Raw genomic sequence first — 24,297 nt, 5'->3', positions numbered from 1 at the left:
TTATGCTAAGCTTTATTGCTTTTCTTTTGATCAGAATGGTGTTGTTGAGCAAAGCAGCAGACAAGGCATTCTTTGATGAGGGAATTAGCGCTCCATTCTTCCTCTATTATTCATAGCACAGTGGAATATGTAAGTACCTGAGGGTGTCAAAGGAGCGCAGGTTCTATTGCAAAGTGCTCGCCTTGTTTCTCTCAATAGCTGACTATGAGATGATAAACCGCTTAATACACTGTGCTAATTGGATGAGAGCAAAAAGAGATGGGAATTAAGGCGAGGCAAAAGGAGAAAGTGCAACCAGCCTTCAATTCACTCTTTCACCACTTTACCAGCACCAAAGGAGGCACAAGCTTTCTATAAGCAGACTAGAGGTTTTGTGCAGAGATAAAATGAACGTGTTAGTGGATTCAAGTAATACACTAATTATTGCACAGTATAAATACCACTACTGGTTTTATAACAGGGAGGTAAACTTCTTTTGAGAGGGTTATAGGATTGCTTGGCAGTGGTGTAGAACCTAATAAGGGCCCAGAGTAATAACCCCCTGGATTAACAAAATTGCTGCTTGTAGAAGTATGATTCAGACTTTTACGAAGATTTCCAGAGAATGAATAAAAATTACTGAATGACATTTCTTAATGTACAACTGGTAATCACTCCCTTTTCTTTAAAGGAAAAAATGTATACTTCAAACTGGACTGTTAATCACGTCTAGGGACAACACAACTTTTTCCTTTGAAAAATACTTCTCCCCCCCCACCCCGCCCCAGTCAGGTGACAGCTTTTCTTCTCCCCGCCCCCCAGCCAGGCTGCCACTGTCACTTAAATACATAAGCAATTGCTCCGTGGAACTCGGTGTTCCAAAATACCATTTTAGGGCCCATTTAAGACTCCCTTCATTCAGACACACTTCTGTGTATACACGTACGTGCATGCTCACGTACACATTTTTTTCCTCTAAAAGCAAGTTGAAGTAACTTACATATAATTTCCTTTCCTCTAACATCAGCCCCTTTTCCATTCTAGTAAGATCTTTGCACTCAAGATGATATGAAAAAGAGAAGTACAAGTGCCTTGTCTCTTGGCATTACAGATCAAAACCAATAATAATAAGTGTTTGCCCCAATGGGCGGCGGGGGTAGTAGGAGAAAAAAAAGTGGGAAACTGGCCAGGACCAATAGTGGTGACTTCAGCTGAAGACTGAGTTTCAAGTCCCAAAACTTTCCTTTTGGCGGTCACTCTCCTTAATTCATCCACTTTCTATCTTTCTCACACAAACCTAAGCTGTCCTCCCTAACTGTCCACAGTCCAGCCCATGGGTAGCTGCTGACGGAAGAACACTTAGGGGCACCTTCTGAAAATACTTTGCCAACTGCTCCCTTCTTGCCTTGCCTTTTGGGGCTCATTCCGGATCTGGCTAGCCTGTCTGAAAATGTAGCAAATTAACTTAGCCTTTCCCCTCATCCTTCCCACAGAGGCCAGACCGGGCTCCCTCACCCCTTACCCAAAATGCTGTAGGGGTGGCCCTGGGAAGGCGGGTGGTGGGGCATTTCGGCCTGGGTGTGATAGGGAACAGCAGTACCCCCATCACAGGGGCTCTCCCGGACTCCCCTGGGCTCTGCACGGCCTCCTCTAGGGTGAAAGAGGTTTGCTTAGGGTTGGGGGGGGGTCAGCCGCTCCCAGCATTGTGACCGCGTTCCCAGATATTGGGGCCAAATTGGGTTGCCATTCATTAATAATGCTCACAATAAGATTAAATCATTCTGGAAAATCTCATAAAATCCCCCTAAGTACGCTCCAGTGGCTCTTTCCAATCCCCATCATTCAGCACTTGGGGAGGTTTGGAAGGAGAAGAAAATTGGTTTCTTTGCTTCTAATGCTGCTTTGAAAAGATACTCAGAGTTTGTCATGCGTGACATGTCACATGTTTAATGTGGACTTGCTGGAAGTCAGGGGGTCTTTAGCGTGTGATATTTATGGGGAATATTAAGTGCAGAATGAGGTCCCTCCAGCTGGGGAAAGTTGAAAGAATAGGAGGCCCAGGACCGGGCTTGTTTGCGGCATCAGAATGACATAGGATTAAGAGTTTGTAAAACAAGGCAAGGGGTTCTCATTGGCCAGTAATAAATGTAATCCTTGGAGGTAATTTCACGCAATTTGCTTCTGCTCCATGGAAGGGTCAAATGAGAAAAAATGACTTAAAAAAGACTTCATTAACAGGAAGAATGGTACTGTTTCTCGTATACCATCCAACTGGCAGCCTGGAGGGGGGAAAAAAATCCGCTACCTAAACAAAAAGCCAAAATCGACGGAAAATTGATAGTGATCACCCAAAAAAAAAAAAAAAAAAAGCCCTTTCCCTCACGCCCCTCCTGCACTTCCCCGTCCCCCCTCCACCCAAAACTCCCGAGTAGCCCTGCCCACCCCAGGAAAGCGGCCTTCACCCCAGGAGACCCTGTGGAGTCTGAAGGCTTGAGACACTCAGACCTCGGGGGATGTCCTAGAAAGTTCCCGCCGGGCCTGCAAACCCCGAGAAAGGAGCATGCGGCAGAAGGGCTGAGCGAAGGTAGTTGGCGATTACTCCCGGTGCCCCGGGCCGGGCCCCCGCTTGCGAGCGCCGCCCTCGCAAGCCCAGGGCCGGGGCCGGGTGGCTCAATGCCAAGGTCGACGGCCAAGGTCCGGGGAGCCCCCTCAGCCCTGAACCCCGCGAGCATGCTCCCCAAGGTGTCCGGGGGACGGGGAGCTGCGGCTTTCCGGCCCGGCGGGTGAACCGAGGACGCCCGAGCCGGAGCGCGGCAGCTGCAGAGCGCGTCGCCCACCCCCGAGTCACCGCTGACCTCTGCCCGCCCCCGCACCTGCCCCTCGGCCGCGCACGCCTGCGCCCTGGGCCGCGAGAGGGCCAGCCCCCCCTTCTCTGGGGCGCGGCCGGGGAGCGCGCGCGGAGCCCGGCGGGTCCGGCCCGGAGACACGCCTGCGACCCCCGCCGCGACCGACTGTCCCGCGGCCTGGCGGGGCGGCGGCACCGGCTCCGAGAGCCGCGCTCGTCACGCCGCAGCATTCCGCACCCCCCCCCACGCCTGCCCCTCTCCCCAAAGGTCCAGCGCGCTAATTACTGCAAATTGAAACTAATTAAGCTTCTCTTCCCTTTCCCATCACCCTGGGAGCGTTGGCGAGACCCGGCCCCCGCGGGCGGGCTTACACCGAGCGGTCACCCGGCGGGGCGCAGGCAGGGCCCGGGGGAGGGAGAAGGTACCGTCGTCGCCGGCGAGGGGTGCGCCCAGGAGGGTGCAGACTGCAAATCTGTTTGGGTCTCCTCGCGAAACCTGAGTTGTTTAGATTTTTTTTTAAGTATATACATTTCCCAATGCCTGGATAAGTGATGTAATGACATTTGTCGAGTTAAGATCTGCCACTTGGATACCCCTCGCTGCCTTTCCATCACTGTTCCTGCGTTCTCTCCCTCTCCCTCCCTCCCTCCCTCTCTCCCTCCCTCCCTCCCTCCCTCCCTCCCTCTCTCTCTCTCTCTCTCTCTCTCTCTCTCTCTCTCTCTCTCTCTCTCACACACACACACACACACACACACACACACACACCCTGCTACCCGCGCGTATACCGTGGAGCCCGCCCCCTCGGAAGCCAGCGCCTGGGCTCCTCGCTCTCGCCATTACCTGTCATCTCGGACTGCGCACTTCCTTGTACGTGGCACTTTCCACAAGCAGTTTCCTTCGTTTTCCGAGCCAAGACTCCCGCTCGCTTCAAATTTCTGTCTTCACCGTCAACAATGCCTACGGTACACCCTCCCTCCCTCAAGCCCACCCCATCTCTGGGCCCCGGGCCCCCCAGCTCCCGCTGCGACACGACCCGGGAAAGCCGAGATGCTCGTGGAAAGCGCCGCGGCGGCAGCGATCTTAACCTTCGTAGGAAACCCTACGGATCCTTTGAGGATCAGATTCAAACCAGGAGCCTCTGCCAGGAAAACGCGAGTTCAGATAAACCCCGGAGGTGCCGGGGCGCAGGAGCCCACGCCCGGCCTCTGGGGGTCTCCCTACTACTGTCCCCTCAGAGCCTGTAGAGAGTATTCACACTTCCTTTTGTTAAACATATATATATATTTTTTTATTATTTTGAGCGTGACACTTCTCCACTAGATAGCAAGGAAAAGTGATAACAGTTACACATTACACAAAAGTACTGTACGATTGCCTTTACCTTGAAGGTTTCGGAAGCCTCTACAGTTAATAAGTTAAATAAAGGGCTTGAGTACATAAATATTTGTCTAGGAACCCTACCGTATCTACAACACAGTAAGAATCTACAAGAGGACAAACTTTTACCATACCACGCTGAGTGCAATTGCGTTATAACATTTCAAATATACAAAGCTCTGTTCTTTTTTTTTTAATAACAATGGTATGTACAGAATCAATAATCACAGTTTGGTGACTTCAACAGTCCATATTCTAGCAGAGTATTTCCCTTTGGTTTGATATAAAAACCTTGGTTGGTGTATGATAAAGAAGAGAACAAGAACAAGACGCCCCTTTCCGTTAAGTGCACTGTTAGCTATCTTACAGATTCGCATTCGCTTCCCCGGCCCGGAGCCGGGGCCCACGCTGGGGAGATAAACTTAGAGCGCCAAAATGCTATTAGGAAAATTTTAAAAAAAAGCTAAGTAGGATGTCAGGAGGAAGAGAGGTTGGGCTTTTAAATTTTTTAACTTCAATACCAGGTGTCTTAGGGAGAAAAACCTCCCGGATATTTTCAGTAAAAGAACGGGAGAGAGTGGACGTTCGAGTTGGAGCGAGGTTGGCAGAAGCAGGCGCAGGGGCAGAGGCAGGGGCAGGGGCAGGGGCAGGGGCGGGTGGACAGCCAGCCGAGGAGGTGCCACGTCCGGTAGCGCCGAGGGCTGCCTTGCCCGCGTCCAGGCTGCTGCGAAGGCGGCTGCGCTCTCTCAGTGCCGTCTCGGGAGTGTGCTGGTCCTCTGTTTCCATTTGGTCTTAAGTGGTGCTGAGTGAGGTGACCTTTCCGGATCGCGCCTGGGGCGCGAGGGTGGAGGGCAGCCTTTAGCACACCTCCTTGCCCGTGCTGGTGCCCGGCAGGATGTTGAGCTGCGTGAGCTGCGCGGCGTGCTCCTTGGCCTTGAGCCTCAGCGCGGCTATGCTAGAGGCGCGTCTGTCTGCGGCCGCCGTGGCCGGGTCAGCCAGAGCGCCCGACGCCACCGCGCCCTCCACGGCCGGCGTGGGCTGTCTCAGCAGCGCGGCCGCAGTCGACGCGCTGGTCAGGGGGGCCATGGTGGAAAAGAGCCTGCAGGGAGAGCAAACAGCGCGGTCACGGCCCCGGGAGCTGCGCGCAGCGCCTCGGGCAGCCTTCCCCGCCGCCTCTCCCCGGGGGAGCAGAGGGCACAGAAGGGCGCAGAGGGGCGCCGCCGCTGGGGCGGGGAGTCGCAGGCCCGGGTGGGCCGCGGGCTGGGGAGTAGCTGGACCCGCGGTCGGGAGGCTGGGGTGCTCTGAGAGGGTTTACTGGAGCAGGGAACCAACAGAGGGGGAAAAAAAGACAGAGGGGACAGAGCCGCGGCGGAGGCAAGCCCCGAGTCTCAAAACCCCATGGCCCAACTGCGCGGATTCTGTGCTTTCGCTTAAGAAGGGGGGTGTATTCTTAGACCAGGAGCTCCAATTGCCTGTAATACTATTTGCCAGGAGAGAGAAGAAGAGAGACAAAGAGAAAGAAGAGAGAAAAGGAGAAGGGAAAAAAGGGAGAAAGGAAGGAGAACGTGGGATCAAAACTGATCAAGACCTGTGCTCCACTTTGTACTCTCTATATAGGGCGCCTTCTCGGCCCGGGGCTCCTTTTACCTTGAAAACACCGGTCTTGTATGCCGGCCTTCCCTCCGCTGAGGCCGCCCTCCCGCGCCGGGCTGAGCTGCCAGTGCCCGGCCGACGACCGCGAGGGTGGGGGCGCCCGCCTGTAGATTTCCGCTCGCCAGGCGGCTCTAACCAGCCAGCGGCCCCGCGTCCCGGAGCGGCGACACCTCTCCCCCACCGCCTTCCCTGCGCCCCTGCAGCCTTTAGTCCCAGAGAGCCCCGACCCGCGACCTCCGCGCGTGGCGCACGGCGAAGCCCAAGCCTGGGACTCCAGTCCGCGCCACCGCCTCCGGGAGGCGCCGGGATTGCCCCGCACGGCGCCTCCACTCTCTTCGCACTGCACCTATGACCTGCAGCTGAGGCCCGAGCCGCCCCTGACGCTCAATGCCACCACCCCTACCCCCGCCGCTTCCCCCCAGGGCTTTGGCTCCGGGCCCCCGCAAGGCCAACTCAGGGTTTCCACGATTAGAAATGAGCCCACCTGGGCTCGAGGAGCGCCTCCTGCTTCTCCCAAGCCCACCCTCCACCTCTGTTATCACCTCTGTTATTTTTACCACCCGCACCGCACTCCTCTTCCAGCCTCTCCAAATCTGGCAGCCGGCACTCCAGCCGTGGTTTGCCAGCTTTTACAAGTCATTTGTTGTGAGAAGGGTAAAGGAGAGGGTGGAGAGCGAGGGGCAGAGGACTTTAACAATTTTTTCCAGAAAGAAATAAAGTGTGGCCTGGAGGGGGCGTAACATGCCCTGGTTCCACTAGGTAAACTGAGTCACTACACTTCAGCGCACTTTCTGTTTACTTTATTGGTTTGTTACAAGAAACTAATTTTACTGAGTCTTTTTTGAACATTTTCTCCAGATGATTTTTTTTGTTAAGTGGCTATGCAGTTGGATGAATCTATTATTTCTTTGTTCTCCCAAAGAGAGATCATTGAAGCTGCATTCAGTTTTATTTTCACTGCACTTTCCAACTTAATACATCTCTCCTTTGTTTCTTTGTCTGTGTGATTATACAGACTTTTAATTTCATCATTCGATGTTCATTTAAAGAAAGGGAGTTATAACATATGATGAACTGTTTCTTTTCTTTCGTTGTCTTGTGCCGCTTTGGGGGGGGCCAGGGTTTGTATATATGGGGGTCGGGGGTATGGTTGGCAGTGGGTCACTTGAATGACAAGGAAGATGGAGTCTGGGGAAGAAGAAAGAATCCTTTGCACCCAGAGGGCCCGTGGCTCCAGGGCTCCTGTGGGGGCCAGGGCTGTGTTCCTCTGGTTGCCAGGCTCTGGGGCATGAGGAAGGATTTTTGCAAAACTTGAAAAGTCATTCTGGCTCTGTGGCCTACACCTGTACCCGTTTACACACATATCACCTACGGCCTGGGCTGTTGCTGCCTTCAAATTGTACTGGTGCAGCTTTCATTGAACACTCCCAGTTTCCACGGTTGCTATTATCGTCACTGCCTTTCCCTTTGCCGCTCAGTCCCAAGTCATTCCCTTCAAGATCCACATTGTTTAAGGCAAAATTAGAGATTATTTTCTTTGGCTAAGTCGCTGAGGTTAAGCCAAAGAGAAAAGATGTGTGTAGTCCCTACCCGTCTCCAGCCTCCTCCCTGGACCCAGGCCTCTGTGCGTGTATGAGAGAGACAGACTCCCCGAAGCCGCGTATTACCTGCCGAACGCAGGGCTGATAAAGGCCGGGTGCCGGAACACGGCGGCTCCTAGGAAAGTGCTCAGGCCCAGCGGCGCCCCGCTGGGCGGCAGGCTGGCCGAGCCCGGAGGCGGAGGTAGGCTCGGGAAGGCAGCGGCAGCGGCGGCGGCGGCGGCAGTCCAGGCCGAGTCGAGCGCAGGGTGGTGCGGGGGGAAGGGGCTGGCGTCCAGGTAGGGGCTGAGCGGGTGGGTAGCGGAGAGCGGCCCGGGGAAGGGCAGACCCGGAGGATGGGTCTGTGCGCCCGCCTTCTCCCGCTTGCGCCACTTCGCCCGACGGTTCTGGAACCAGACCTGCAAAGCGGAAAGAGGCCGGGGTCGGCGAGGCTCCGGCCCACCCCCCACCCCGCCCCCGCCTCTTCCCCGCGCGCCGCGGGCCCTGCCTCTTTTCCCCTGCGGCCTGCGCCCACCTCACCCCTCTCTGGCCTCAGGTTGTTCAAGGACACGTCTGGGGCCAAAGGGGCAGTGAAAGAGGGCCCAACTTAAAGCGAGCAGGAAACACTGGGCAAGTGAACCCTCTCCAGTGGATATTTCAACCAGCCTAGTTCCTTTCCAGTTTTTAAGGAAAAGTAGTTTCGTGTGTTCAGGAGTGAGGAAACCAAGGTTTAAATGTCTGCGCTGCCTTTTGCTTGCTGTGTGTCTTTAAACAGGTCACTTAAACCTCTCTGAACCTCACTTTTCTAATCTGTAAAATGGGGGTAATAAAAGTTTCCTCATAAGGCTGTGATGAGGAATGAGCAGAATAAGGCATGCAGAAGTTGGCATTCAGTGGTGACTCTTGGGACCAGGCAGCCACCAAGAGAAGAGTGCTCATCAGCTTTCTGCCTCAAATCAGCTATTTTTGCCTATTTCACGTGTACCCAAGAGGTGGCAAAATTCTTGCTCTGCACTGAAAAGGGAATCGGGGAGGCGGTTCACTTGATCTTTCCAGAAATATTTATTGAACGCCTATGAGCACTACACTGGGTTCTCGGGCTTGGGGAGAACCGGGAGGGAGGGAAGAAATGGCCACAGTAACTAGCAAACAGGCATACAGTTTAGGGGCCCAGTTCTCCCTGAAATGAAGTGTGGGGTACACAGCCTGCTATCTGCAGGGGCTCTATGCAGGGCCGGGTTCTGCCGAGTAAGGCACTGACTGCGGGGACCAGGTATTCAGCAATACCTGGACACAGAAACCAGAGTGTAGGATACCTGTAGACTGTGCCCATATTCAGAGCTAGCGAACGGGTCCTTTATTTCTTCTGGGGATGTGGTTTAAATAGGTTATTTAAATAAGATAGTTCTAGGCTTGGGGGAGGTTTTCAGCACAAGGTATCTTGCTAATTGTTAATAGAAAGCAGTTTTCGTAGAGACCTTTACCTGAAATATGGCAGCTACCATAGTCTAAAAATAACTCCTAGGAGCATGAGATTATTTTTATGTGACCTGCTCATCACACCCACAGCTGAGAAGATATGCTCCTTCTCCCCTGAAGGCATTAATATTTTTAGGACTGGGTTTATGCCTGCACACAAGTCTAAAAATTAAGAATGAACTCCAGGGCTATACGGAGTTATATTACAATATAATGTAAATGATCCCAGAGGAAAATGTTTAAAATTTTTTTAAGACATCTGTGCCTTTCAGATATACACAGTGGGGGCTGTCGTTACTAGCACTAGTATCTAGGCTTCGTTTGACTTCTAGACAGCCACCTAGGGCAAGAAAAATCAAGAATCCAAGTCGGCTGATTACTTAAAATTCTGCCCAAAGGGGGCCCATCCGTAACATTTCACAGCCCTCAAATAATCTATTTGAGAATCACAGAAACACTCCAGTGTGGAAATTCAGAGACTTGAAAAAGGAAGACTAGATGGGACCGGGCTGGGTGGGCAGCTTTTGTGTATCCAAATCTGTCTAGACAATATCCACCCCTTCTCGAGGGCAGTGAAAGGAGTAAGGGTGGGGGGGTGGGGGGAACAGTGGAGGCAGAATGCCCTCAAAGAAAGTGGAAACCTTCTACAGATGGATCCGCTCTCCCGGCTCGACTGCAATTATCAAGATGTCCCCCTGCAATTCCTCATTATTGAATTAATACCTCTGAGGCCCCCCAAAGGTAAACGAAAGGACTCTAATAATTCATATTCACTTAATTACATCTTCTCCCGTGAATAGGGAGAGAGGAGAAGGGGAGGGGGGCGCTCTCTTTCTTTTTAAAAGTTATTTAACTTTCCCACGACTCGTTCCCCTGAGCTGAAAATGCGGAGTTGCTGTCACATCTCTGTTTGACAATGGAGAAATGTGTCAACAGAAAGGAGGGGACAGGCCTCATCATTAGCCCTCTAATGCAAGAAGCTGTTGTGTATTAAATGAGCCATATGGAATTTATTGTGCTTTATCAGCACCTGATTTTGACTGTAAAGTGATTCACTCAGCTCCTAACCCAGGGACATCTGTTTTCTGTTGGCCGTCGGGGCTGCCCAGTGTTGATCGTCTCTTTGGTTATGAGGCCTGGGTTCGGAAATGCACTCTGGTATGGGGCTGCAAACACCTTTAATAGCATTGCACTCACTCCCTATTAGATCAATGTGGGCTCATTGCTATAAAAAATGGGAAATCAAATAGCATTAGCCGGCTCCTTGTGCGGGCAGAGGGGAAATCAAACAGCATTTTGCCTTCAAATGGCCCTGTTTGTTCTAGCACTAAGTGGGCTTTTATGAAGCCCGATTGGAGACTTAATCGCAGCCAAATACCTGCTTGGAGCTGAGCGGATTTGTCTAACAACCAAATCCATGCTCCATCCCATTATTTCAATCAGGAGAAGTCAGTTCAGTTCGCAGATTGTTTCCTACAGGGGCTGTGGACCAGGGGGCTTCTGAACTGCAGTCTCAGGGACCCTGAAACCCCTCTTCTGATCCTGGACTCCTTCCACAAGGCTCCCAAACCTCGAAATCTTCCCCTTCAACCTCCCAGGTGTTCATATTTTAATATAGTTTTGTGTGTGAGTGTCTGGGTTTATCTTTCTGATTCTGCTTTTCTTCATTTTATGAAGGGGTTCTCTCAACAGCCCTCCAATCCATCGACCCATCTCTCTTCCACTCTCCCCCCAGCCCGCTGCCCCTCCCTTCCTCCCTCTCTGCAGTGCAGCTCACCTGGACCCGGGCCTCAGTCAAGTCCAGCCTCATGGCCAGTTCCTCCCTATAAGAAAGCAACACACAGGCAGGAGGTCACTGCAGGCTCCAGCAACCCCCGTCAGCCCCCTTTCCCTCGCTGGCAGCCTCCTCCATTAGGGTCTCACCCCACACACCTAGGCATCGCCATCCCTTCAACATTGGAGTGCCTTCTATTTGACTGAAGATGTAAAAACGCAACACACTCCCAGATATAGGATGTTATCTATTATACTGTATCATATTATATTCAAGAGTGACAGGGGTGACTTCTTGAGTCTCTAAGTCTCGGATTCTCTCTCACTTCTAAGCCAGAGTTAGACAAGACACACACACACACACAGTGATTATAGCCTCTTTTGTCCTAATAGTAAATGGGAGAACTCAGCACCCAACTAAAAACATTTCTTTCGCCCTCTTGGTTTCTTTCTGCCTTCTTTAAAAAATGTTCTCTCCCCCTCCTCCTTCTCTCTCTCTCTCTCTCTCTCTCTCTCTCCAGCTCTCCGCCTTTCCTTCCATCTCTCTCTCTCCGCCGCCATCCTCCCTCCCTCACCCCTTTAGGTCATACTCCCCATTACCCTCTGGAGATATGTTAAGCTTGTTAAGAGTTCAGTGGGGTAATTTTTCGATTAAACAAAATTCTGCGCACCTCCTGACTCCAGTGCCCACTACAAACCCTGCCCATCTCAGGGGAAGTCAATTTAACTGAAACCCTACCCCGTCATTGCAGTTATTACTGCGACAATTAAGGCAAATAGGAAACCATTAAGATGCTGTAGAATGGCTTACGACCTGTTTACCGAAAATACGAGCGCGCAGAGAATAATTGGCCCTCCGCTCGCTAATATGAAAGAGCGGGGGCCGCCCCAGCCTCGGACCTGGGTCTGCACTGCTGGCAGTGCCCCTGGCCCACACCTGAAACTTCAGGATTGGGAGAAAACCGGTTCACTGGAGAGCTTCCCTCTGCCTTCTGCTACAGTGAGCATCAGCAAATCTAAAACCCCAAAACCACACTCCCGGCTGGATCCGGGCGGGAACCAAGGGGCTCTAACTAACCCCCTGGGTCGGAAAGAGGTGAGCACGGGGTGGCGAAAAGGAGCTGCCCCTCTTCATGTACTTTGGTTCCCCTGGAGAAGCTAAAGAAGGGCAGACCTGGGTGCCAAGCGACACCACATCATATTCTTCTTTTGAATTACACGTGTGATAAATGAAGAAAAGCAGGTCGGCCGGTTAGCTATTTGATAGACACAATTGTTTTAAATTTTATTTTCTTTTCTAAAGGTAACGAAGGGACTGGATGAAAGAGGGGAGGACCAAGTTTAGCTCAGGGGATGATCAAGTTCAGTGCCTCTGCCCCGCATCAAATCTACTCTTTTCCGTTTCTGATTAGGAGACAGTTTGGCAATTAATGGCTAGACCAACTACACTTGCGAGTTGGCTCGGGCCTCCTGAACACTGAGCGATTTCTCCTCCGGTTCAAAGGGGCGGACAGCTTTCCGCTGCTACTAAAGTGCACGTTGAAAAGCCGCACACGCCTCATGCGAAGGTGCTGCTCGAGCTTTGACAAGCCCAACGCTAGGCAAGCACCCATCTCTTTCTCCTTCCCCGCTGGGGAAAGTTTGCCCTAACCGTGGTTCCTCGCCGAGCCAGACCTAAGCCTTGGGGTGGGAGAGGAAGGCCCCCAGCCAGGCCGGCGCCCCAGGTAGGATTAATAAGCTGGCCTTCAGAGGCCCAGTCATCTCACAGGTACATCTTTCCCCCAAAAAAACCCGGGCGAGTGTGAAGTGGAGCGTAACTAGGAGAAAAACCCGGGTTGGACAGCCGTCCAAAGAGAAAAATTCCCCCAGCTGTTCCGTCTACTGCCTGCCAGACTTCCAGCAATCAGTGCCAGCCCCTGTGAACCCGCTTACATTAAACCAACACTGGGTTTAATGTGTGTGGAGGGAGAGAGGGCAGCGATGAGAAGGGAAGATTATGGCCGGTGCCTCCACAGTTGTACAGATACCAAACACTGCCCCGTTTTGACTTCCTTCGGTTATTTCAGGAGTCCTCAAATGACAGAACTCGGATCTTTTTAACGGCCTTCTCCGCAGGCACGGGCAGCTTTACTGCGAACTGCGTTAACTGATACCCAGCAGGCGCCCGGGGCATCAGGCAGGGATGGCGATCGCACCACACGGCGGCCCAAAATAGCCCCTGTTTAGCTCTGGCGGCGAGGGCCGGCAGCGCTTCCTGCGCCTCGCCTGGGACCTGGCCCGGACTCCGGACCGTAGCGCCCGGGGCCCTGAGTGTGTGCGCAAGGGTGCGCACGTCTCCAAGGTGGCGTGTTCGGGAGGCCTTTGGAAAGGCCGTTTCTTTTTCTCTAACTAAAACTCGTAATTTGAAAAAATTAAACTGGAGAGACCTTGGGAAGGACTAAAAACAAAAAACATCCCAGTCTAAACTTAAGGCCCGGAGTAGGGGGGAGGGGGGGAGTAGTTTTTGGTCAACGGGGTGGGTGCATTGGGAGGGCGCGCCTGGGTAGAGTCCAGGAACGGAGTCCCTGCCCCAGCCCGGGGCCCCTGCCCGCCCACCTTCCCTCTCCCGGACCCACTCGCTCCCTCCAGCCGCTGCCGCTGCGACCACCCCTCGCGCGTACCTGGTGAAGACGTCTGGGTAGTGCGTCTTCTGGAAGGCCCGCTCCAGTTCCTCCAGCTGGTAACTGGTGAACGTGGTGCGGTAGCGCCGCTGTTTGCGCTTCAGCAGCCCCTCCTCTGAGTCGCTGCCCGCAGACAGGCACACGCTATCCTCGCCGTCCTTGCCCTCAGCGTCCTCTGGGTGCAGCAGCAGCTCCTCCTTGGGCGACAGCTCCCCGCCCTCAGCGGCCACCGCGGCGGCAGCGGCGGTGGCCACCGCTCCGGTGGCGGCCACGGCGCAGCGCCGCGGTTCCTTGATCAGCGCGCGGGCGTCGTCCTCCAGCAGCTCCTCCTCGTCGTCTTCCAGCAGCTCCTCTTCCTCGTCCTCGTCCTCTTCATCCTCCAGCAGCTCCTCCTCCTCGTCCTCGGCGCCCGTGCCGCTACTCGCCGCCGGGGCGCCGCCGGGGCCACCGGCCGCGCCGAGGCGCTCGTCCGGGTGCGCGGCGCCCCCCGGGCCGCCCAGCTCGTCCAGCGCGGGCGGTGGCGGCACGAAGGGCGCCCCGTTTTCGCGGTACGACTTGCTGCGGCTGATGCTCACCTGCGGCGCCTGGCTGATCTTGAGCGTGTCCCAGGCTGCGGCGGCCGCGGCCGCGGCGGCCACGGCGGCCCCCGCGCCGTCCGGCCGCTCCCCGGGCCGCGCGGTCGGCGGCGGCGGCGGAAGGGCCTCCCCCCGCGGACCGGCCGTGGCCGTGGCCGCCGCCGCCGCCGCCGCCGCCGCTGCCGCCGCAGCCGCCGCGGCGCCCTGGAGGAGGCGGCCCCCGCCCGGGCCGTACAGGCGCCGCAGCTTGGGCGGCAGGTGCAGCTCGGCCTCGAACGGGGCGCTGCTGCCCTTGGGGGAGCCTGCGGGCAAGGGAGAGCGGTCAGCGCGCCGGCCGGCCGGGCGCCCCCTCCAGAGTCGCCGCCCGGGCCGGCCCGCCGCCGCTCCCTCCGCGCCTAGGCCCTGGCGCGCCCCCCCGCCCGCGCCATCAGATTCCGAGCCCTTCTCCTCCTTCCCCAGTTTTCTTGCTGTTTCTTTTTCTTTACATTTTTCTCTCTCTTGCCCTTTCTCTTGTTTCCTTCTTTTTTCCTTCTCTCCTCCTCCGTCCCTCCTTTCCTTTCCCTCTCCCATTCTTCCTTTTATTTTCTTCCTTCCTTCCTTTACGTCTTTCTCTGGCCCTTCCTTTCATTTTACATTCTCCTTTTCTTTCTCTCTCATCCCGTCTCCTCATCATTCTTTCCCCTCTCCCTCTCCTTCCTTTCTCTTATTTGTGCGCCCCCCTTCTTCCTTCCCTCCTTTATTCCTTTCTTTTTCTTTCCCCTTGCCCTCTCCCTCACTTTTTTCCTTCCCATTTCGGGGCAGGGGGCAATCTGAAAACATTCAGCAACTTAAAAAAAAATCACCACCACCCTGAAAACTTTGCGCACGACCTCTGCCCTCGGCTCTGCCACGCGGCCGGGGCTGGCGAGAGGGGCCGCTGCCCGGCGGGCGACCCCTGCGGGGGAAGGGGGAGCGGCCCGTGGCCCTGAGTGCGGCCTTGCCCCGACAGACCCCAGCGGGAGGGGCTGGCGGCTCCGAGCACAGAAAAATCGTCCTGGAGAAAATGGGTTCAGAAAGGCCTGGGTGGGGGACGAAGGGGGTGCAATAGGCACAGGCCGCTCCTTCCCCTCGAGGAAGCGCCTGGCACAGGTGCCACTGCAGGCTAAAAAAAGAAAAGGAAAAAGTCAGTTTTGTTTTAAACGCCCCCTTCTCCGCTGTCCGCTCCCGTCTTCCAAGTGGCGCTGCGGCTGGACCGCTGGTTTACGGATTTTAAAAGAAATCAACAATTCTTTCCCTGCGACACCTCTGCAAGCCAGCTCAAGGCGAAACTTGAGTGTAACAGGTTCGGGGCAAAACGACAGTTGTTCTGAAATTTTTAATTTTAGAAAAAAATAAGAGCTTTTAAACATCTCAACTGTTTAAAAAAAAATAACATAGCAGAGAAAAAAACAACACCCAGAAGCCGTACATTTCATACACTTCAAATACAATAAGGAGCATTTGGGGAATCCCAGGGAGACGTTTTCTGCAAAGCTTGGGTTTAAAAGGTCACAAGTAATCTACAATTTTAAAAAGAAGAAGAAAGCACAACACCACATATAAAGAAATCTTCCAGAGAAGAAAGGCCAAGGCTCATTCGGCCTGGGGTCCCCATTCACAGCTTTTGGGGTTCTTGTCTTCACCAAGTTGCTGTTACAAGAGTCCACCCGGCACCTGCTGTTTCTGGCCTGTGGCCCCTCTTCAGAGCACCCCCAAGGCCACCAAAGGGGGCATTTGAACGACCTAAGGACGGATACCGAGAACCTAAGGGCCCTTGAAGCGAAGCTCGGTCTCTGCTTTCTCTGGAAGCAGAGGGGGAGGGAGAGACATCCCCTGGCGAGATGTTTACCGCTCTTTGAGGCACCAGGCCTCAGAGTTGTTCCCTTTCTTTCCTCCGTCTCCAGTTGGACAACCGCAGGCCCCTGGCCCCGGAACATCACACATCCAAACCAGCGCCCAGCATCTTTTTCAGGTGCCCGGCGAGCACAGCCTTACCTTGAACGGCCTTTTCCTGGTCGGTGCGGCTGGCCAGCGGGGCAGGCAAGCTCTGCGCGGCTCCCAGCAGCCGCATTTTGCACGGGCTCCTCCGGCCCAGGATGCTGTCGATGCAGTAAGAGGAGAGCAAAGTTGGAGATTTACTTTTGCACTCGGGCCTCTCGGAGCAGCCCTCCTCCTGGTACTGATTGCTCATGGCTGGGGTTTTTTTTCCCTGGGCGCAGAGAAGCGGGCCGCTGGCTGCCTCTCGGGGCTGGTGGGATGGATGGGTGTGTGTTGGGGGGGTGGGGTTAGATGGCTGGTTATAATGGATACTGTTGCGATCTCTGTGCCTCTCTGCCTCGCTCGGTCGCTGGCTGCTGGCTCCCGCCCTGCCGGTGGCCGGAGCTCGCCCTCTCCGCGCTCAGGACAAGCTGTAACAAGTGTAGTGAGCTGCGGGCGCGGAGCTCTGGAGTCTCTCTTCTCCACGTGCTGAGAGGCGCCCTCTGATTGGCTCTCGCCAGAGGCCTGCGCCGGGCTGTGGGCTCCGCGCAAAACCCGGACTGGATTCCGGGAAGGCCGGCGGTGGAGGTGGGACAGCAGGCACGCACCCGAGCCAATTTTATTTTTATATTTTGTTTTTAACTAACAACTTTCTAACTAACAACTTCCTGGAGCGCCTCCTTTAACCCTTTAGGGCTAGCCCGAAGGTCTAGCTTATTCGGATGTCAGGCCTGTGGGTGCCACTCGGGCGACGTGCGCCCCTTCCACCAACCCGAGGACCTCACTCCCTCGGAGACAAGTCCTTGAGGCTCGGCTCGCGTTCAGAACGACTTGGCCCTTTTCAAAGCCAGTGTTGCGCTCCCAGGACAGCGCCTTGACCTCAGTGGCCCTCAGCCGCCGTCCTCTTTAGGCTGGACGGGCCTCCGAGGTGCCGGGGTGACGGACGCAAGCAACATCTGCAGTTGGGGCGTTCAGTTTTTTCTTGCGGCCCAACGCCTTGAGCTGTTAGTCTTCACCTTGAGCCCGGCGGTTGCGCTCTTGCTGGTAGCGTCCCTCAACGGCTCTCATCTCCGTCTTCAACTCTGGAAAAAGTCCCCTTAAAGACAGAGCTCTGCCAAAGGCGCGCGGCCTTCCCTAGAGCACCTACAGGGCAGAAAGGGACAGGCGAGTGTCAGCTGCGAGGACGGGCAGCTGGGGACAAGTCCTGGAGTCTCCCCCTTCTCCCAGGACGCGCTACCCTCTCCTCCCCACAAGTTAGCCTCAGTTAGGCCGTCACCCCGAGGCTGGACACTGTCAGATCACGCGCAGGGAGCGGAACCTGCCGGGAGCCCTGAGTGCTCCAGGGTGGGAGGGACCCAGGTTCGGCTTCAACCAAATCTCAACGCCTAAAATTCTGAACTCCCCCTGGCAAAGGCGAGAGAGCGAGCCTGAGGGAGAGCGCGTTTCTTCCCAAACAGCTCCCTGCATGTCCAGCGCTGAGAACCGAGACTCAGCTCCGACTGAAGTTGGGCCGAGCCCAGGCGAGGGGCTAGAACGGACGCCCTCCTTTCCTGGGTGCAGGGCCCAAGGGACAGCCAGGGGCCCCGACGCTGTCAGGGTGGGGGCGAGCGTGGTGGGTGGGAGAGGGGCCGGGGAGGGGGAATCCACGCCGGGTTTTCCTCTCTCAACCCCTTCAATGTGTCAAAGAGAAAAGCGTTTTACAAAGGATTATACTTGAATCACTTACAGTCAGTATTTAAAAATACAAGGAGGCATAACTGGGATTTTTTTTCCGGCCATAAACATCTGCCTAACTCTTGGATGTTGGTGGGTGGGTGGCAGACAGATCAGGCTGGCTTGGCAGGAGCATTCAAGGCACAACTGGAGGGGATGAAGGGTTAGGAACAGGCACGTTAATAATGTTAATACTAATGCGGATACTACTACTATTAAAGGCTAGAGGACAAGGAGCGCTCTGTGTGTGTGTGTGTGTGTGTGTGTGTCTGTCTGTCTGTCTGTCTGTCTGCCTGTCTCTGGCTTTTAGTCTGAGTCTCACCAGTTTTTCCTACACTTGGATGATGGGAGTGGGGGCGAAGGAGAACCCGAGCTCTCTCTGACATTGATTTTCTTTTAAGCACTCTGCTGTTCCAAGGCCCCTGGGATCTTCTCCTATCTTTCCTGCATTCTTCCTTCTCCATCCTCACCCATAGTTCTGTGTTAGTATACTGTCCTGTTCAGCTTTAAGCTAACATTCTGCGCGCTGATTCCGTCCTCCTTCCCTCCCTGGCCCGGAGAGCCCACTCTCCGCTTGCGGGTCTCGACGCAGCCGCGGCCGAGAGACGGACAGCCCCGTCGGTCTCCTCCGAGCGAGCCTCCAGCCGCGAAGCCTCACGGGCGTCCTTGCGGCTGGTCACTAGGAGACACAGGGGCACTTTTCCCTCCTCAGCGGGCCCCGCGTCGGAAATCCACAAGACCCGGCTGCAGGTGGCTCCGTGACTTCAGAGTCACACTCCCGCACACGCAGGGAGTGGGCTGAAAATTAGTCCAAAGAAGATCATGTGAAAGAAAAAGAGACACAAACGCACAAATCATTTCTGAGAGCCTAACGGGGTTTCAAGTCTCTCGGTGGAAGATTTCTTAGCTTCCGTCCCCCTCCTCCCCCTTCTGCAGCTGTTCTCCTTTTTTTAAAAAAGAAGTCGGACTTTCTGCTGGGGTGTATTCTAATTTTAATCATCCACTGCCAAAGGGGAGGTTAACATAGAATTTCTGATTCTGACTTAATGACCCCTGGAATTAAATCTAATTCTATTAATGGAATAGAATGTCTTTCTTTGGGAAACCTGGTGAAAACACTAGCTTTGTTATTTTATCTTGTTTATTTTTGGTATTTTCTAATCAATCTTCCCAAGTGAGGACGCTATTGGGAAGGCACATGCATTCACTTCGGGGAGAAGGGCTCGACCCAGCTCCATTTACACCCAGCAGCCCTGAAGTGATCTTTGTCACAATTCAATACCCAACTTCAAAATCTACAATTGGCTCTTGCTATTCCTGAAAGATTAAAAAAAAAAAAAAAACCAGAAAACTTTTCTAACATACCCACGGGGAGACAATCTGCTGGCATCTCCACAGCGTCTAATCAGAAGATGGGTTTAAGATATATGTGTGTTATCCTACATGTTATTTTAGAAAACCAAATGATGCCTCTAATATCTAAGAAGAATTTAATTGATTTGTTGAGTAGGTAGACTTTTCAGGACTGGGCTATAGGACTATGTATAAAAGAACTTTTAGTTTAGCCAATTTAATGTCTACTCTGCCAGTAAGATGACACTTCACTTTCTTTTCACCTCACTTTTTCCACTTTCTTTTACCCGCTAATCAAAAGCAATTTCATTTTAGTAATAATATTATTCGCGATTGTACTTTGTTACAACTCCTGGCTCCTCTAATCTTTGGGGTCTGTAACTGTTGGTTTTCTTTTCCTGGGCTGCCTGGAAAACAATGGTTTGCAGTTCATCTGCTTTTAAAATCAATCAATCACTAAGATAAAAATGACAATTATGGCCGGAAGTGAGGGTCTGAAGAGTTCAGAACTGTTGTTTATGGTGAAAAATGAGGCTTGTCCCCAGGACTGGAAATAATAATTACCTAGAAGAGGCGAATGGAAGAAACCCCTTTCTTTTCTGTGGTGAGAACTAATTCTACATTGTAGTTTCAAAATTATATTTGCAAGAAATGCGGGATAAGGGGGTGGAAGTTAGATGTTATTATCCAGGAAAAAAAAATGTTTGGAGGAGAGTTAACCTTGCACACTTTTCATTTGAGATGTTTTAATTTATTGTGCAATATACACATAGATAAATAAAGCTGTAATGGGCTTCCAGCCACTCCAGACGGCTCAGGTCCCCTTAAATTATGCTCAACCTCTTCAAAACATATATTTAAACAATAGAAATAAACTTCACTGGAGTCTGGTGACCAATTTGGAAGCCATTGGAAGGGAAGACAATAAGTCCTGATTACACTAGAGGATTCTCTGTGATGTGATATCCCCTTTGCCAAGTCATTTTGCTGTTTTATTTATTTAATTTCTTTTTTTTTAAAAAACAAACTTTCATTCATTTATGGTCTTCCGCAACCTGCTAATTTAACACTGGAGCGCGTTATTGCAGTGTTAGGAGGAGAGAAAGAGGGAGCGAAAACAACAATACTGCAATGATCCAAATGATACAGTAGAATTATAGCAATTATAGTTCTACTTGTGGAAGAAAACCTTGCTGAGATCAGGCAAACAAACTGAAGCCTTGTGAGGATAACAAGCGTCGGGATTGACAGCCGGTGCTGGGAAGAGCCGGTGGGCACAAAGAGAAATATTCGCCTCCCACCCCCCTCCGCCCCCAACTCCAACCAGTCAAGGTTAACCTCCTCAAATGCTGCTTTCAGAGTCTTATCCACTTCAGGGTATGCATTTTATGCACAAATCGAGGTCTCTCCTCCTGGAGAAGTCTGAAGATAGGAGGAAATGTATCATAATCCGTTTGTCTAGCACTTGCCCCTCGCCTTCTCGGCCCGCTGCTTGCCCTCCACTCCCTACCCCTGCCTCAGTTCTCCCCACGGCTGCTGGGATCTGTCTGTGGACCGGTGTTTGTTTGTTGATGTGTTTACAAAGGAGCACCCTGTGGAAAGGTCCAAAGGGACTGAGGACTTGAATTTCCAGGGAAGCCTCCTTGGCGTTTGCTCATCCTTCCCTCTTCGCTGTGTTGTCCGCCCGAGCCCGGGGTTCCACCATCAGGGCTCGGCTGGGAGAGGTTTGTTGGGAAGCAGTGCTTTGGGAAGCGTCCCGAGGACCAAGGCCGAGCCCTCAAGGTATGGACGTGTGGGTGTGATTACTGTGTTAGGACAACTCCCCTTATTTTCAAACTTCGCCACTTTCGGTTGCCCGTCAGCAGCCAGGGGAAACGGGTCGGGGGAGCGAGAACTAGAGAGAAAACAGCCCCACCCCCACCCCCGCCACTTCCAATCATCCACCCAGGCGGTCAACCGAGGCATTTTCCAGCCTGGCTCCAAGCACAAAGCCAGGCGAGATGGCCACAGCCTCACGTCTGCCCTCGGGGGGCGGTCCCCTCCCACGGGCGAGAAGCAAGTGGTTGGGCTGTCACCCCGAGTCCCTTGGCCGGAGCCCCCCATCTCCTGCCTAACCCACCCCCCAGGTTTCCAGAGCGGAGAGGGAAACGTCTTGGCTCCCTGTAATCATCACCACCTGGTTTCCTCTCTCCATCGCCGGACGGCGGGCCCCCGGGTGCGTCCAGGGTCGAGGCGTCCCCCGTGCAGCCGTTACTCTGTAGCTGCTGCTCCCGGCGCCCCGGGACGTGGTGGGGGCACGGGTAGGAGCTCGGGTCGCGAGCAGGCAGGGACCCGACGCCGGCGTCGGTTCCGAGGCCCCGCAGATCCCGGCTGTCGGCGTCCTCGCAGCCGAGCCCCCTCGCGCGCTCGGCTCGGCGCCACGGCCAGAGCGCGCCCCCTAGCGGGGGCTCGGGGCGGACCGGGCCCTCCCGCCGCAGCCTCTGGGGACTGAAGTTGGCAGATCCCCGTGATCCGGCAGGAATGAATGGGGGAAGAAAACAAAAGCCTTGGAAACATTTCCAAGTGTGCAATAAAAGACCCATCTGTACCTTTCTTCTCCAGCGCGTTCGTGGTTAATGTCCCCCCATGAGCGCGAGAGGGGAGATAATTGCTGGGTGGATTCTTGCTGGCGAACCTCAGGAAACACTGGCCCGAGAAGTGGAATAATTGGGGGTGGCGCTAAGGCAAGCGTGCAGAGGCTGCACCATCAGCCGGAAGGCTGAATCCGCTGTCTGTGGGGTGTTCGTGGAGGCCTGGCCGCCTGCGCCCTCAGTCCCTAGGGAGGGGTCATCTGAAGGTAGCTACTCTGATATTTCTTTCATTTGAAATCGGTCTCTGCAGCACTCCTACATTCTGGTTCTATGATACCCGCCCTCCCCACCTTCTGACTCTAGAATACCCCACCTTCGGATTCTAGGATTCTCCCTTTTTTGACTTGCTGATCCCCCACCTTCCCTCTCTGTGATTCCTCCACCTCCGACTCTAGGGTCCCCCATCTCTCACTTGATGACTGCCTACTTTGTGACTCCCCGGGAATCGGGCCACCGCCCTGCATCTCCCCCAGGCAGCTGAATCTTCGCATCAGAAAATCGTCGAAGCCCAGAGTCCAGCACTCTCCACTACTCACAAATCATCTCCTCCCTCTTGGTGTGGCCAGAAATGGAGAAAAGAGAAAGCAAGGTTCTTGTCCACCCTCTTTGACTGTTCTACCTGGAAAGGATGACTTTTCTTGAAGCTCTTAGAACCTCTGGTAAAAAAAAAAAAAAAAAAAAAAAGTTACTGATGAAGCTTTTACAAAGATGAAAAATTCCCGGTTCAAATCGATCCATAACTTATTTCTTTTTCAATGAGTGTATTAATCCTAGCTCATCAGCCACAAAAACACAAATCGTGCTTCTTAAGACCTGCGTGTCTGCAGTCTCATGTCCTCAGCCCTGCAGGATTTTCAAGTCATACTAAGGTCACCAAAACGCGTACTAGGTAAGGCCTAGAAAGGAAGAGTCCAAAAATAGGAGTGATAGCTCTTTTAGAATCTCTTATTTTGCGATGTGTCTCGCTAATTGGGAAGTTCAACACGAGGCTTTCCCTGCCCATGAAAGGCTGGTATTTCAGAGTTGGGGGGAGCAGACGGAAGGGGTCTGTGGGAAGGGAGGCGTGGGTGTCCCGTATTTAATTAAGAGTTGCATTGTGTTGAAGGGAGGAGGGAAGATGCCGAGGCTGAACAGCGCTCTGTTCTCTTCATCACAAAGTAACCTGCAAGGAAAAAGAAAGAAAAAAAAGCCCGCAACTAAGACATAGCCGGTGGTTCTGGAATAGATACCATTAGAACCACAGTGCCTCTGGAATAAAGATATCCAATTTCCTGCCGCAAATCACTTACCCGATCAGAAAACACAAATAGCTGAACAGAAGGGGAAAAAATAGAGGAGGAGGACGAGGAAGAAAGGCCCCCGGAATAAAAATAAGTGCGCAGAAGGGCTTACATTCCACGCTCTGACAGGCGTCTCCTCCAAATCTGGGGCAGTTCCGTCCTCTCTCCAGAGGCCCCCCCTTCTGCCCCCCGACTTTCCAACCCACCCGGAATCCGTTTCGAGGCCACTCAGCGTCTTTGGGGGAAGGGGGGAGGCTCCCGAGCCGAGAGGAGGGCGACGATGGAGGAGAAAGGGGACCCTCGCGGCCCAGGGGCCTCTTGGGGCGGCTGAGGCAGAGCCGCGGGCACCGACGTGCCCGGGTCTACCCGGCGGGCGGGCAGGGCGTCCGCTGGGTCCGCTTGGTCTCGGCGGCCTGGGTTTCCTCGTCGGGAAGGAGGCGCCCCCACCCGGGGCTGGGGTAGCTGCTGGGGGCCCTGCGGTGGCCACCCCACGTCGTCGGGTCACCTCCCGGGACCCGGGCGCCGGGGGAGCAGAGCCAAGACCGCGACCCCGCTGACCCCCGAGGGCGCCGAAGCTCCGGGAGGAGTGGCCGGACCCGGACGCCCGCGAGAGGGCGCGGCAGGGAGGTGGCCGGCGGGGAGGGGCGCAGAGTCACCTATATCCCCTGGAAAAGGACCGACGCCGAGAGTCGAGGCAGAAAAGGTGGCAGAAGGAGAGCTCATCAATCTGCTCAGATGCAAATGCACCGAAAGTCAGCCGAGGCAGTTTTCCTTGGGGGATTAAATGAGAAGATCCCAAAGAGATTTCTTTGAGTGGGAAATCGTGGGTTTCTCACACCCGCCTGACACGTTGTGTTGCGTGTGCCTCTGAACTTCACATTCCTTCCCGCACTTCAGACTTTGCGGCTCTTAGCACAGTTCCTGGCACCCAGGAGCAGCTTAGGACATCTTTCCTGAACCCGAGAATTGCACTGTGACTGTGGGAGTGTAGAAGGTATTTTAATGGGGAAATGGCGATTGGTTTCTCGTTCTCGTGGGGGTGGGCGCTCATCCCTGTCCCCTCTCTCACCCCTTTTTGATCCCGGCCTCATTCTCTTTCCTCAATCCCCGCATTACTACCGTTGGGGGCCATTTCATTGTTTCTTACTCGCCCAGCCTAAGGTTTGCAAGGGACTCAGAAGAAATTAAAACCAATGTACTTTGCTCAGAGAATCCCACAAAGGCTGGAAGGAAAGGAGATTGAAGCCCAGAGTTCAAGTAAAATTTAGACCCAGGAGTGATTTTTACTTATTTCCTTTCATGGATAACGGAGAGTTGGCGTTATCTGTCACCGTATGTTCTCCTTAATAAATAGCTCCAAGTCTATAATCTAACAGGTGTAAAATTTCCCTTTTCTGAGAAACGAAG

At 53.8% G+C, this 24,297-nt stretch overlaps 1 protein-coding gene and 1 long non-coding RNA gene across 3 annotated transcripts; both read right to left on the bottom strand.

Moving 5' to 3' along the window:
- Window positions 1-4,127: 4,127 nt before the first annotated feature.
- Window positions 4,128-18,149, bottom strand: ARX (aristaless related homeobox). Of its 2 annotated transcripts, none has more exons than XM_060292907.1 (6): window positions 18,098-18,149; window positions 15,933-17,057; window positions 13,345-14,221; window positions 10,689-10,734; window positions 7,523-7,851; window positions 4,128-5,301 (listed from the first exon to the last, which is right to left on the bottom strand). In XM_060292907.1, the coding sequence occupies exons 2-6, from the start codon at window positions 16,126-16,128 to the stop codon at window positions 5,061-5,063; spliced, it is 1,689 nt and encodes a 562-aa protein (XP_060148890.1). In that variant the 5' UTR covers window positions 16,129-17,057; window positions 18,098-18,149; the 3' UTR covers window positions 4,128-5,060. The 2 variants fall into 2 exon arrangements, with proteins under 2 accessions (XP_060148890.1, XP_060148889.1); XM_060292906.1 differs by lacking the exon at window positions 18,098-18,149 and adding an exon at window positions 17,641-17,699.
- A 165-nt stretch (window positions 18,150-18,314) lies between these two features.
- Window positions 18,315-23,022, bottom strand: LOC132594599 (uncharacterized). The gene is made up of 3 exons (XR_009560783.1): window positions 22,900-23,022; window positions 21,569-22,266; window positions 18,315-18,425 (listed from the first exon to the last, which is right to left on the bottom strand). It is a non-coding gene; the product is annotated as an uncharacterized lncRNA (long non-coding RNA).
- Between the last annotated feature and the right edge of the window lie 1,275 nt (window positions 23,023-24,297).

Source organism: Globicephala melas, chromosome X (genome assembly GCF_963455315.2).
Source record: "Globicephala melas chromosome X, mGloMel1.2, whole genome shotgun sequence".
NCBI lineage: Eukaryota > Metazoa > Chordata > Mammalia > Artiodactyla > Delphinidae > Globicephala > Globicephala melas.
This window is presented reverse-complemented; position numbering and strand designations above follow the sequence as displayed.

Bases quoted from the DNA above. Each gene is read 5' to 3' on its own strand.
- ARX (XM_060292907.1), bottom strand. From the start codon at position 16,128: ATGAGCAATCAGTACCAGGAGGAGGGCTGCTCCGAGAGGCCCGAGTGC. The intron at 14,222-15,932 runs GTAAGGCTGTGC...CCTTGCCCGCAG, and splicing joins CCAGGAAAAGGCCGTTCAAG to GCTCCCCCAAGGGCAGCAGC. The intron at 10,735-13,344 runs GTACGCGCGAGG...GCTTTCTTATAG, and splicing joins TACCCAGACGTCTTCACCAG to GGAGGAACTGGCCATGAGGC.